Below are 13,907 nucleotides of genomic sequence, written 5' to 3'. Positions count from 1 at the left end.
CCTTGATGCATAATATTTATGAGCAGTCCTGTTGATGTATATTTGTTCTACATGGAAAAACTCAATAATTCAGCGCTTTTAAATATGACTGAATGGAGATATAATAGACATTGTAAAGTTATGCATGGGGAGGATAAACAGAACTCTTCTTTCTCTCTCAAAAGACTAGAATTTGAGACTGTAGAAAGAAGCTGATATGCAGTAATTCAGGACCACCACCATCATATAAATATTGATTTTTTTCCCAACTGGTGTATAATATGCATTTAATCTAATAAATAAACATCTGTTATTTGTCACTGGTTTGGTACAGGTACTGTGGGAGGTCAATTCCACCATCTGTTACCAGTAGCGGCAGCACTTTGATGTTGTATTTTGTAACAAATCGCGACACAGCCTCAGAGGGATTTGCAGCCAATTATGCTTCACTGAATGCTTCTGGAGGTACAACGTTATATTCACCATACCCAGCCATGGTTCAACAAAGGGTGCCACCTAATGCAGAGATCTCTTGCTGCCAGCCTTGTGTGCTGCTGGTGGCCACTGCCACTCAGCCTCCCTGTCGAGAAGCTGTACAGTTGTAAGAATCTGGGCTTCACCTAGCTGACTAGCAAGGTCGTTGTCTAGTTTTTGAATCAGGCCAAATGGTTGGGGTGCAGCAGTTATTGGTTTGGGGGTGATTCTGCTCCTCATTGCACCATTTGACTTTGACCCGTGTGTTTTGCCTTAAGGCATCCAGGTTCTCAGTTGTAAGGATGCAATATGTTCTCTGCTTCCTATGGGCAGTACTCATTTGAGATATAAGGAGCTGCTTTTTTGTGCAATTTGGAAAATCACAAACAATATTAAAATCATGCAGCTCTTGTAGTCATGGGCTACTATGTTAGGACCACTTTGGAACTTTTCTGCCATTGAAGTCAATGAGTGCAGTCCCTGCTTATATAGAGCTTTGTATGTGCATTAAAAAATTGTTGGGGCTTTATATCTCAGCAACCTTTCACACATCCACTCCCCCCCCCCCATAAAGAGAGGGTAAAATATCATGGGGGTGGACAGAAGACAAGAATTGCGATGCAGCAATCTGCAATTTATAATTCCGCATTTAGAAGGAGAGGGTTCAATGGCAGGGCTCATATTTCCAGATAACAAAATCAGGGCTAAAACTTGCTGTGAAAATCCTGATTGCTTATTCTCCTTTCAAACAATCTTTGATGTGCAGGAGGAGTTAAGACTTCCTTCCTTTCGTTAAGCACATCCACAATTCAGTGGAGCATACAGCACTGCATCAAGTTCCTGAAATCTGCCCTGTTGGACCTGAGCCAATATTTACCAAATCCATGACAGTTATGACTGATTTAGGAAATTCAAGCAAAGAAACCCGAACACAAATGAGCCATTTCAAAGGATTTGTGTGCATGCAAAGCAGGCTTTCTACCGCTGTGCCACAGCGCCTCCCTATTCAGGCCACTATATGCAGGATTAAACCCTGAGGTGGAGCCTGATTTCCCCCCTCCTTTACAGAAAATGGAATATGTGGGAGAGGATGGCTATGCCCTGGGTTCTCCCCATCCTTACCTCACCAAACTGTGTTGCTTGAAGCATTTTTCTTCCATTCCCCCTCCCTACTGGTACTGAAGCTGAACTGGGCGGGGGGAACGCTTCAAACACCGGAGTGCAGTGAAGGAAGGAGGTGAAGGGCTTTCCTCATCTGCATGTACCATTTTTTGTATTAAAAAAGACCTTATCCTGTGTCGGATATGAACATGTGACTCCCTTTCCCATGACACATTTAATCAGGTCAGTGGGAGAATTGCTTATCTCTGTTAGTTTACCTTTTTCCTGATCATAACTTAAAAAAAATATTGAAGTGAAAATGTGTAGCCTTCTTGTTCTTATAAACTTAGCTCATGAAGTCAGAAGTGATGACTGTCCTGCTGACTCTGGAACAGAGTTTTAAAACTTTGTTAACTTACGATAGTTGTACTTCCTTCCATGGAGCTCCTAAGCAGTCTCCAATCCAGACACTGACTAAACTGAGATAAGTTTAGATTTAACAATATGCTTTCAGTCCCCCTGGGGTTCTGCTTACAGTAAGACAAGGATTATTTTGCAAGTACTCAGAAAGCTAACATGAAACCACTAATTCATCATGGTTCTCATGATTTCAGCTTTTTGGCAATTTAATGGTTTATGAGTATGAGTTCCAGAAAGTAACATTAATCCCCACAGAGTGCATATAGATTGCTTAGAGCAGGGGCCCCCAACCATTTTGAGCCTGCAGGCACCTTTGGAATTCTGAAACAGTGTGCAAAAGGTGCAGCCACAAAATGGCCGCTGCAGGAAGTGGAGCCAGCCTAGGGTTGCCATTTGTCTGGTGGGGTTGGGGATTCCCCTGATTTTATGGGCTCCTGCCTGCTGCCAGCCAGCTGGCGAGTGGGAGGGAATCCCCTCCCCCAACAGAGACATCACACGTGACATGCCTGAGTCACTCGGAAGTGATGTTGGCATGTTGGCAACGTTGGGGATGATGCTCTGGCTTTTGGGTTGCCCCCATTGTCACAGATGTGCCAACGCCACTTCTGGGTGACGCAGGCACATCATGCACAATGTCACTGTTTTGGGGGGAATGGGGGGGGACATCACTTTCCACTCCCGGAACGTCCCTCCCATTCCCCTCCGGTTGGTGAAAGGGACCTGGCAACCCTAAGCCGGTGATGAAATGGCTGCTGCAGTACACCTTCGATCACATAACGAAGATCTTTGTGCTGTGTTAGCAGCTGCGGCCGAAGCAACGTTTTAAAAAATCTGCAAAGCCAATCAAATCTCCAGTGGACAATCAGAAACTTTTCTAGGCAAAAGCCCCCACTGGCCCCACCCACTTTCTCAAAACACTTGGTGGGCACCAGGAAAGGTGTCAGTGGGCAGGGCACCATGCTGGTGGACCCCTGACAGAATATTCTGTTACAAGGGGGATGCAAGGTGCTTTGTGCTGAGCAAGACCATTGCATCAGTTTAGCTCAGTGTTCTCCACTCTGATTGGCACAGACTGTCCAGCATCTCAGGCCTTTCCCAACGTGTTCTATGAGATGCTTTAATTGGAGATACCCAGGGGCTGGACCTGGGACCATTTGCGTGCAAAGTATGTGGTCTATCACTGGGCCACTGCCCTTCACGTAAAGGAATATGGATATCTCATAACAGGAGCCAGCAGCCTTTTATCATCAAAGAGCCAAACTACATCAAAATTCAGAGCAAGGGAGAGAGCTCAACAAAGAGCCAGTGTATACAAGCCCATTTGCCAGGGTAAGTCATAGCCATGGTTGTCCCAGACCCTGGGCTGGGGAGGGCTCCTGACCACCCATGCCCCACCCTTCCCCTGACAGAAGGGGAAAGAAGAGAAAGAGCCAGATGTGTCCAGGGACGCCTACCTACCTCCAGGACTTGGATAGCAGCTCGTTGGCTCACCAGTCACTGTGTTTGCCTCTCTCACTGGGATCTGGGCCGCAGTCAGATGTACTGGCAGCCACCACACGCACCTGCTTGTCTTGCCTGGGGTGAGGGCCACCCCTTTCTTGAGTCTCTGGTGACTCAGGAAGGGGCTGGTGGGGGGCAGAAGGGATTCTGGGACCTCATCCTGGACTTTTGCCCAAGGCCCCCAATTCACTGAGGCTGGTCTTGCCATTTAAACAGTTGAAAATATATGGCTTAACATTTCTGATCATTGTCATGTGTTTTAACGGACAACTGTTCACCTCTTTCAGTTTCTTTTCTGTAAAGTATCCTTAAGAGACCCTGTAATCTCACAAACATCTTCCTGTGCCGTTCATTTAACGTACTGGTGGTTCTTGCATACAGCCTACACCTCCAATATACATTTAGTATCAAGATTTAAATGTCTTTCTTACACAGCCATATTTGGTTCTGTAATGAGCCACATTTGTCCCCGGAGCCATAGTTCAGAGAATGCCCTGTTAGAAGTAGCTCGTTGGGATGGCCTGAGAAAAGCTGCAAATTTAAGCAACCCTGAGCAGTCATAACTGCAGGGGAAGAGACGATTCTGCTTACTCCCTGGATTTTGAGTGGGCAAAGCCTGGCAATTAATGTCCCGCTTGGCAACGGCATGGATCTCAAGCCGTTGAAGCTGGAGAGGACATTCAATTTGAACGTCTTGTTTCTGAACAAGCTTCCTTTTGAACTCCTTCACAAAGGATCTTTGTTTGCAGTCTTTCTCTTTTCTGAGTTAGTAAAATTAAGTCAGTTCATTATGTTATCATGTGCCAGCACCAGCAGGGCTTCAAGTGCCGATATTTTCTCCTGTTGCCTGTAAAAAGACTCTGTTTGGTAGGGATGCAAGGGTGAGTTGGAGGTTTGGAGGAGGTGGCAAATATCAGGACAAAAGGAGCATGTGTACTCTCAGGAAAATGGCAATTCTCTTTTGACAGTGAGGGATCACATTAAAAGGGGAAAAAACATATGTGATGCAAGACTCTTTATTTGGCTTTTCAAAAGAAGGATTTTGGCAAAGCATAAATCTAACTCTCTTTTTTTTGGGGGGGGGGGATGTCCCAACTTTAGTTTTTTTCCAAATTGTACAAGGGTGCATGAGAAAAGAGACAGCCAAATGGTGTTTTAATGTTCTTTTCACTCTCTACGGGCTTCCAGGTTTGCTTTTTGCCCTCTCCTTCAGAGCATCTTGTACTCCTTTAGAGAGCTTGTACTTGGATCAGAACCTGCAGTCTTCACACAAACAAAGTTGTGCATGACCATTCAGTACAAATTTGCTCTTCTAACTGAAAGTCATACATTAAAAATATGAGTTGGAGCACCAGTTTCACCAATTTTTTATTAATAACATCAGGACATTAACCAACTTGTGACAAAGGAAACCACTCATAATTCGTAATTTATAATGCTCATAACTCACAGAAATAGCATTTAATCCAGTAGCTGGATGCCTTGATACCAACAAGAGCCAACTGGAAAAATGCAAAACAGAGCAGTTACTGTAATGGTGTTGGATGGATTTGCAAGAAAAGACACTAGCCAAGCAGGATGTTTAATATTTAGTCATCTGTATTTAATTTCTTCTGGACATAGTGCCCTTCTAACAAAAGTGGGTATACCAAACAACTGTCCAATTGCTTTTTAGATTTCTCAGTCCCTCTTTGAGTACTGTGGGAGAATCACAACAAAAAAGGCCATTTTGATAAGTAGTTAATTGATTTCTTCCAGTGGGAGCCTCAACCACGTTTTCTCTTTTTTGCACATTTTACTGGAAAGAATTATGAGATTAAGTGTTTGCAAAGCGTAGTATAAAGAGCATTATGCACCTATTTTGCAGTGTTAAATTGTCAAAACTTGTACTGTGTCTACACTTAAAGGCCTTTTAGTGCTGGGACTAGGAAGTTTCCCCTTTAATAGCAGGAGTTATGTGGCATGTGAGGGCCACAGAGTCACCTTGCTTCTGCCATTGTGATGCCTGGGATTGCTCATTAGCAGGGCTATTTTTGGGCAGGAACGCATAGGAACAGAGTTCCAGCTGGCTCCCAAGTTTGCCACGCCCAGCAGGAACTCATTAGCATAATAGGCCACACCCAACAGCAGAAACTCATTAGGATTGGCTACATTAGGGGTGTGTGGCCTAACATGCAAAGGAGTTCCTGCTACAAAAAAGCCCTGGGTTTTGACAACAAACAAGGTAAACAGAATAAGAAGCAAAAGGTGGGTGTGGCTGGATGACCACACTTCTGGTAACATGGAGGTGTGGCCTAATATGCCAATGAGTTGTGCTGTCAGAGGTGTGGCCTAATATGCTAACGGATTCCTGCTGTTGGGTGTGGCCTATTATGCGAATGAGTTCCTGCTGGGCTTTTTCTACAAAAAAAGCCCTGCTCATTAGTCACCAAGGCCTGGTTGGGCCTCTAAGGTTCAGTACTGGAGGCAATGATGAAAGGCTTTGCCTCTGGGCCCTCCTTGCAGGCCTTCAGTGGCATTTAGTTGACCACTCTGTGAAACAGGAAGGAGGACGTTTGGTGTTATCCAGCATGGCTGCTTTTATGTTCTAAGCAGGAAAGAAAACAAAAGCCAGACATAATAATTGTTTGCAGTATTTTCTGCCAGATGAAACAAAAATGGTTTTCATATCTAGTCTGCACAATATTAACAGAAAGAGATCTAGGTGAGGCACCCAAGGGAAGGCATTCAAGAGCACTGGGGCAGCAGTCAAGAAGGCCCTGCCTCTTGGAGAGGATGGTTCCACAAAATCCTACCCTTAGTCCAGACTATAAAGTAAAATTGTATACTAAGTAATGTCAAGATTAGAAATCTTACATGGATCCTGGGTTTTACACAGGAGCTTTAGCAAGCTTACTTTTCACCCAATGGCCAATCAAAAATAATTTGCTGTTAATTGCAGAGCTGTTTCCCATTTCTTTGTGTTCTGTGAAGGTGTTTTCAGTGTGGCTTTATTTCCTGTGACTTTTAGAATTCAGTGCAAGTCATTTAGATGCTTTGCTCTATTCTCTTTCAAGTATGTTCACACGACTACACAGAAGCTACTGGTGTGGTATCGTCTCCAAATTACCCTAACCACTACCCAAACAGAATGACGTGCATATACAGGATCACTGTGGGGATCAACAAACAGATTGCTTTGCACTTCACCAATTTCTCCTTGGAGCGTGCAGGTTGTACAAGGGACTATGTAGAAATCAGGCAAGTGCATTTTATTCTTGCTATCTTTATAGTGATATTTGAAAGATTTAAAGAGAACTGTAAGGCAGAGAGGCACACTATATGAGCATACAGGAAATTGCCTTTTATTAAGAATATATATGGCAGCAGGTTTACAGAAGCTGCCCTGGTTATCCGTTTGCCTTGGTTCCAAGTCAAGGTGCTGGGTTTGACCTTTAAAACCCTTGACAGTCTGGGTCCCTCATAGTTGCAGGCCTGCCCCTCCCCATATAAACCTGGGTGGACCTTAAGATTCTCACAACAAGGTTTGATTTCTTTCCCCTCCTTAAAGGGAGAGATTGTCAGGCAAAAATATTTTCTATGGTGGTCTTATCCTTAGGGAATGGGCTGCCCGTTGGAAGTAAGGGACACCTCTTTTCTCAACCATTTTTGGTGGCAGTGTAAGTCTGCATTACTTAGGCTGGCTTTTTGTCCTGACTTGAATTTAACAGAGTTTGTGTTAATGTTTTAATGTGTCAGGTTTCTGGTTTGAACATCCAAAAGCATTATAGAAATACAGTAAATCAATGAATGCCACATCATTTTCTCCACAGTTTAGTTACGCGTCATCTCCTCTGGCTGGCAATGACTTTTCAGGAACTCAGAGGTGTCCTTTCCAGAACTTCCACCTGAGTTCCTTTTAATTGGAGATGCCAGGAATTGTACCCAAGAACTTGGGCATGCAAAATATATGCTCTTTCACTAAAGTACTGTCCTGAAGTATCATCTGGTCAAGTCCCTTAATTGAAGATAGGATTTTATGTATCTCAACATTTTTACCCCATTTGCTTATATAGCATAGATTCAAATTTAGGATGACATGCAGATGGGTATGGAACTGCTGATACATGCATCATACAAAATGGTCCATGAAAGCATATGCTAGCATGAAAATTCATCAAGTCTTTAAAAAAGTGCTGCACAATTCCTGTTTAATGTTACTCCAATGGAATAATATAGCTACCCCTCTGGAACTCATGCAGGTAGTTGGTGCTGATTCAGAGGAGCATGTTCAGTGGTGGGCATGGGCAGAATAACGATCTGAGTGCATAGTGAAATGGTCAGACAATTATTTTGCCTGCTTCTGTGAAGTATAATTAAGTATAACCCCTGACGTATGTTCTCTCTGATTATAGAGATGGTGGTTATGAGACCTCACCATTACGTGGGAAATACTGTGGAGATACTTTGCCTCCAATGACTATCTCCCATAGTAACAAACTATGGATAAAGTTTGTAAGTGATGTACTTATCACCAGCACTGGATTTTCAGCTTACTGGGATGGAACATCAACAGGTAAAATAATGCCAAACGTAGAATGCCATTTCTCAAATTGGAAGTAGGAATAAACGATATTAGGGTTTTCCCAACTTGTCTGCCACAGTGTGAGGGTCAGTGTGGTCTGGTGGTTAAAATGTTGGACTAAGATCTGGCACACCAGGTTCAAACCCATATTCTGCCATGAAGCTTACTGGAGGACCTGGGGCCAATTAGCTGATTTTGCTGCCCAAAATGATGGGAACATGGCAAGGGAGGAGGCATGACCCCCTCCCATTTATTCTGCCGCTGCCTGACTCCAAGATGGGGAGTCTTGGAGCCACTCAACAGAAGCATGGGGAAGGCTGCTCCTATGTGTTCCCACTGGTCCCATGCAGTAGCAGCACATGTGGAAGGGAACTCAAAGGGGCTACATCTGTAAAATGGAATTGATAATCTCAGGGGTATAAATTATATAACAACTGCACATTCCTTGGGGAGAATTAGTATAATTAGGAACTTTAAACATTTCCAACAGAAAATGAAATATGTTATGAAGGAATGTTCCCACATTGAAAAGATGTCTCAATAATCATTAACTGTGGGAGAAAACAGATGCTGATCAGTACAGGTGAATTTCTTTGCATTTTTCTTTTAGGTTGTGGTGGAACCCTTACAACTTCTTCTGGAATCTTCATGTCTCCCAACTACCCTTTGCCCTATCACCGCAATGCTGAATGCTACTGGCTGCTGAAGTCAAGTCATGGAAGCCCCTTTGAAATCCAGTTTGATCAATTCCATCTAGAGTCTCATGCAAGCTGTCAATTTGATTACGTTGATGTATGTAGAGTGGTTTATTCTACCTCACTAAGGCTGGTGATCACAATATTGTCATAAGAGAGAGTTTCTATAGGTACACTCAAAAACAGTTGGATCATCTTTGACTAAGGGACAGTTCTCAAAAACTTTTTTCTACACACAAGTAGGGTTGATGCTGACATGTCTGTGGAGAATTGTACTGTTTGAACTTGCTACACAGAGATAACTCAGGGAGCTATTCCTGCTTTCACATTGGCTGGAAAAGTGCCACCATGGCAGCAGAGATTGCAGCTGCCCATAGTGATGCATGGACACCAGCCTTATCTTGCACAGACTCCATGACTTGGTCTCAGAGGACAGCCTATTGCTGCTAGTCACTCCTAAACTCACCCAGTTAAAGAAAGCTTTCCCCTTCATTGTCCATGTCAGGAAGCTTGGCATCCCATACTCCTAAGCACATAAGAACATAAGGCCATGTTGGATCAGGCCAGATGCCCATCCAGTTCAACACTCTGTTTGACACAATAGCCATCAGGAGGTCCACCAGTGGGGCAAGGACACTAGAAGCCTTCCATTGTTGCCCCCCCAAGCACCAGAAGACAGAGTATTTCTGCCCCAGACATAAGAACAAAATAGTAGCCATGTTGGATCAGGCCAGTGGCCCATCCAGTCCAACACTCCCTGTCACACAGTGGCCAAAACCCAGGTGCTGCCACTGTCTCTAGTGTTACCTCAGCCTTTCTATGAAAGCAACCCAGCTCATGGGCAACTGAACACCTGGTAGGAACAAGGCTATAAAACAACCCAAAGCCTTGATCACACCAATCCCTGGGACTGTATGCTTCCCCCACTGCCAGTGTTGGGGCTGCTGTCTTACCACACCCCCGAAGCTCAGGCTACAGATAGGGCTGCCCGTATTCTTGGGCTTGGAGAAATCCTTCTACTGCATTTCTTTCATCTTCTTTCTTTTGACCCATCACCCTTTCTTCTCAATCCCAACCTCTTCTCTAGAGCTGGGGCCAACTTTTTTTTTGCCATCAAGTCACAGCCGACTTAGGGTGATCCCATAGGAGTTTCAAGGCAACAGATGTTCAGAGGAGTTTTGCCATTGTCTGCCTCTGCATAGCAACTTGGGACTTCCTTAGTGGTCTCCCATCCAAATACTAACCAGGGCCAACTCTGCTTAACTTCCAAGAGCTGATAAGATCAGGCTATCCTGGACTATCCTTGTGGGGGGGGGGACCATGGCAACCACCAACAATAGAGACTCACTCTACATGTCAATGCCAATTCTGAGTTTCCACCTAGAAGAGACATCGCTGCTTCAAGTAATGCTGATTTCCTCTCCAGTCATTACAGTTTTAGGGGATATTGTAACAACTGACGCTGAAAATATTGTGTCATAATGGAGCAAATATTGAAATAGAAATATCTTTCAGCAGACATTTGATAGTATCTTGCATAACACAGTATTCTTCAGGTGGTCATTTCAGCATACAAGAAATGCAACAGCAAATTCGCTCACATAGTCTGTTTTTTCCATATCAGCATGTGGTCAGTTGAGCAGTCAGCAGTGATATTTTACCAGCAGCTTGTGTCTTTGTGTGTATCTGCAGGTCTACGATGGCAACAGTACCAGTGCTAAGATGCTGGGCAAATTTTGTGGTAATCAGATACCGCCCACAATCCGATCTACTGGGGACAGTTTGTATATAAAACTAAGGACAGATGTTTCTTTAGGAGGCGGAGGATTCCTTGCTCGTTATAAGCAAAGTAAGTACCAGCAATGTGCCATAGAACTTCTGTGCATGTATTCTTACAACGCTATTTCCTGCTCATGTGCAAAAGTTCCTTCCATACCTTCACAGAATTTAAGATTAGAATTTTGTATGTGGAAAAGTACTGAGAACCAGATTTTTACCAGACTTGAGCTGCAGTGTAACATGTGGATGGAAGGCAGATTCTAATTTAATATTCTTCCCTCTCGCCACAGAGCTCAGGGTGACAAACATGGGCTCATCCTATTTTATCATCACAACAACCCTGTCTCCCACACCGATGGGAAACAGTCCCCTGCTGCCACTCAGTAGTCGGCACAGCACTAGGATATTCCCAAAACTTTATGGTTTTGCCAACACAATGAGGTCGCTTCTGGGTTCACCCCAGAAGTGACTTTTTGGGGTTGGCATGATGCCTATTTGCTTGTCCACAGCCTCTAAACCTCCCGCCAGGTGCCACTGCTGGGCTGGCAACATGACTTGTGAGGGAGCTGAGAGTGAAAGAGTGATGGGCCCAAAGTCTCTGGGATCTGAAGTCAGTTTTTCCCATTCAAGTTCAGTACTCTGTTCTGACATAGGGTTGCCAACCTCCAGGTGGTGGCCGGAGATCTCCCAAAATTACAGCTGATCCCCAGATGAAAGAGATCAGTTCCTCTGGAGAAAAAGGCTGCTTTTCAGGGTAGACTCTACGGCATTATATTTATTTATTACGCTGTGTACGCAAGCAGGCTCAAGGCGGTGTACACAGACTAAAATACAATAAAATACAAATGCGTAAATGCATAACAATAAAATTTTATACCATAATATACATAAAGTGCGATTGGCGCAGATGGCGTTTGCTTTAGGTGGGCCGATATAGGTAGGCCAGTGTCCAGTTGTCTTAATGCCGATAGCATAGCATATGAACCTTGATGGTTCAGTTCTCAGTAGCTCATTCCTCAGTGGCAGCTCCTAATTGAAGGCCTGGTGGAAGAGCTCCGTTTTACAGGCCCTCCGAGAGCTCATTCCACCAGTATGGAGCTGCCACTGAGAAGGCCCTGGCTCTGGTGATGGCAAGTCTGGCGTCCTTCGGACCAGGGAGAGTCAGGCGATTTTGCGACCCTGACCTCAGTGCTCTCTGGGGCACATATGGGGAAAGGTGGTCCCTCAGGTAGGCAGGCCCCGGATCATATAGGGCTTTAAAGGTCAAAACCAGCACCTTGAAGCGAATCCGGTATGCTATTGGCAGCCAGTGCAGTGCCTTTAGCGCAGGTGTGATGTGCTCTTGTATAGAGAGACCCATCAACAGCCTGGGTGCTGCATTTTGCACCAGCTGCTGCTTCCGGATTTGGGATAAGGGCAGCCCCATGTAGAGAGCATTGCAGTAGTCTAATCTCGAGGTGACCATTGCGTGGATCACCATTGCCAGGTCATTGTATTCGAGGAAGGGAACCAGCTGCCTAATCAGCCATAGATGGTAAAAGGCTGCCTTGGCAGTGGCTGCTACCTGGGCCTCCACCATTAAGGTGGCATCCAGGAGCACTCCCAAACTCCTGACCCTCGGCGCTGGCACCAGCAGCACCCCATCGAAGGTCGGTAATGGGATCCTTAACCTCGGCCCGCTCTGACTTAGGCACAGGACTTCCGTCTTCATCGGATTCAATTTCAATCGGCTCAGTCTCAGCCAGCCCACCACGTCCTGAAACACCTAATCCAGGTCCTCAGGGGTAGAGTCGGACTGGCCGCCCAACAACAGATATAGCTGGGTGTCATCTGCATATTGGTGACACCCTAGCCTAGGTCTTCCCCCTCCCCAGACTCTGCCCTCAAATCTCTAGGAATTGCCCAGCTCGGAGTTGGCAACCCTATTGTGACATCATGCTGTCATGTCCTGTTTTAGAGGTCCTCCTATTTCCTAGAACCTCCATCAGTCGGAAATTGGCATAGTTCAGGGGTCGCAAAATGCACGGACCCAATGAGACTATTTTGGTAGATATTACCACCATAATTCTAGAGTACAACAAATTGCTCTGAAAATACTCTAAAGAAGCAAGAGCCATGCAGATTTATTTGTTATCCATAAACGTTGTATGTGGCTTTTAAAATTCATGACTTGGAAACTCTACACATTCTTTTAGCATGTTCATTCCAAACCACAAAATTTACGAGACTTTTCCAGATCTCAGACACAGCTTTAATCCTAATTCATAGCATGGGGCACACTTCTGATAGCCTGCTGTGCGCCCATCTTTTCTTTTGCTGTGTCTCTCCTTTGCTTCCATCTCACTGTCTTTATTAAGCATTCTAAACAAAACAAAACAAAAAGAAGAAAATGAGGGCAGTGCTGCTAGTGTGACTCAGTTTAAGGTGAAGGTGTAACCCTCTTAAGGTCCAGCCCTACCAGCTGTCCGACCAGGTCAGGGGTCCCCAGCCTTTTTCAGCCTGTGAGCATCTTTGGAATTCTGACCCAGGGAGGTGGGTACAGCCACAAAATGGCTCTTGCAAAAGGCAGAGCCAACCACAAAATGTCAGGAAGTGAGATCATGCTAGGGCTGCCAAGTGGGGGCGGGTGGCGGGTAAACCCCTGCTTTGGAGGCCCGATTTCCACCGCCACGGAATTGGGCCCCGGGGGGAACTCCATCCCCCGAAGCGCAGCGTGGCTGCGTTACCAGAGGTGACACAACCACGTCAATCACGTTGGGGGCATGGCCCCGCTCGTCGGAGGGAAAACTCTATGGTGCCTTTGGTGCCAACGTCGGAGGTTAGGAGTTTGGGAGTGCTCCTGGATCCCTCCTTAACCATGGAGGCCCAGGTAGAAGCCACTGCCAGAGCTGCTTTTTACCATCTGAGGCAGGTTCGACAGTTGGCCCCATTCCTCGACCGCGATGACCTGGCTACAGTGATCCATGCGACGGTCACCTCAAGGTTAGACTACTGTAACGCTCTCTACATGGGGCTGCCTTTGTCGCTGATCCGGAAGCTGCAGCTAGTGCAGAATGCGGCGGCCAGGTTGCTGATGGGCCTCCCCAAGTGGGAGCACATCCAACCTGGGCTGAAGGCGCTGCACTGGCTGCCAATAGCATACCGAATCCGCTTCAAAGTGCTGGTACTTACCTTTAAAGCCCTATATGGCCAGGGTCCGACCTACTTGAGGGACTGCCTTTCCCCGCATATACCCCCAAGAGCACTTCGGTCGGGGACCCAAAACCGTTTGGTGGTTCCAGGTCCCCAGGAGGTAAAACTAGCTGTGACCAGGGCTAGATCCTTTTCAGTGGCGGCCCCTACCTGGTGGAATGAGCTCCCGGAGGAGATCAGGGCCCTGCGGGACCTTATGCAGT

At 45.6% G+C, this 13,907-nt stretch overlaps 1 protein-coding gene across 1 annotated transcript in view; it reads left to right on the top strand.

Annotated features, from left to right (window-relative positions):
- The window catches only part of CUBN (cubilin), a 227,622-nt gene that overhangs the window by 47,619 nt on the left and 166,096 nt on the right, over positions 1-13,907 (top strand). Inside the window, exons 22-27 of the mRNA XM_015423746.1 lie at positions 27-36; positions 314-444; positions 6,531-6,714; positions 7,869-8,029; positions 8,649-8,830; positions 10,426-10,582. Coding sequence (XP_015279232.1) covers positions 27-36; positions 314-444; positions 6,531-6,714; positions 7,869-8,029; positions 8,649-8,830; positions 10,426-10,582 — 825 coding nt within the window. The remainder of the gene's footprint in view (positions 1-26; positions 37-313; positions 445-6,530; positions 6,715-7,868; positions 8,030-8,648; positions 8,831-10,425; positions 10,583-13,907) is intronic.

The sequence above is a fragment of the Gekko japonicus genome, unplaced genomic scaffold (genome assembly GCF_001447785.1).
Source record: "Gekko japonicus isolate JY-2015 unplaced genomic scaffold, Gekko_japonicus_V1.1 scaffold94, whole genome shotgun sequence".
Classification (NCBI taxonomy): Eukaryota; Metazoa; Chordata; class Lepidosauria; order Squamata; family Gekkonidae; genus Gekko; species Gekko japonicus.
Note: the sequence above shows the minus strand (reverse complement) of the source record. Positions and strands in the feature narration are given on the sequence as shown.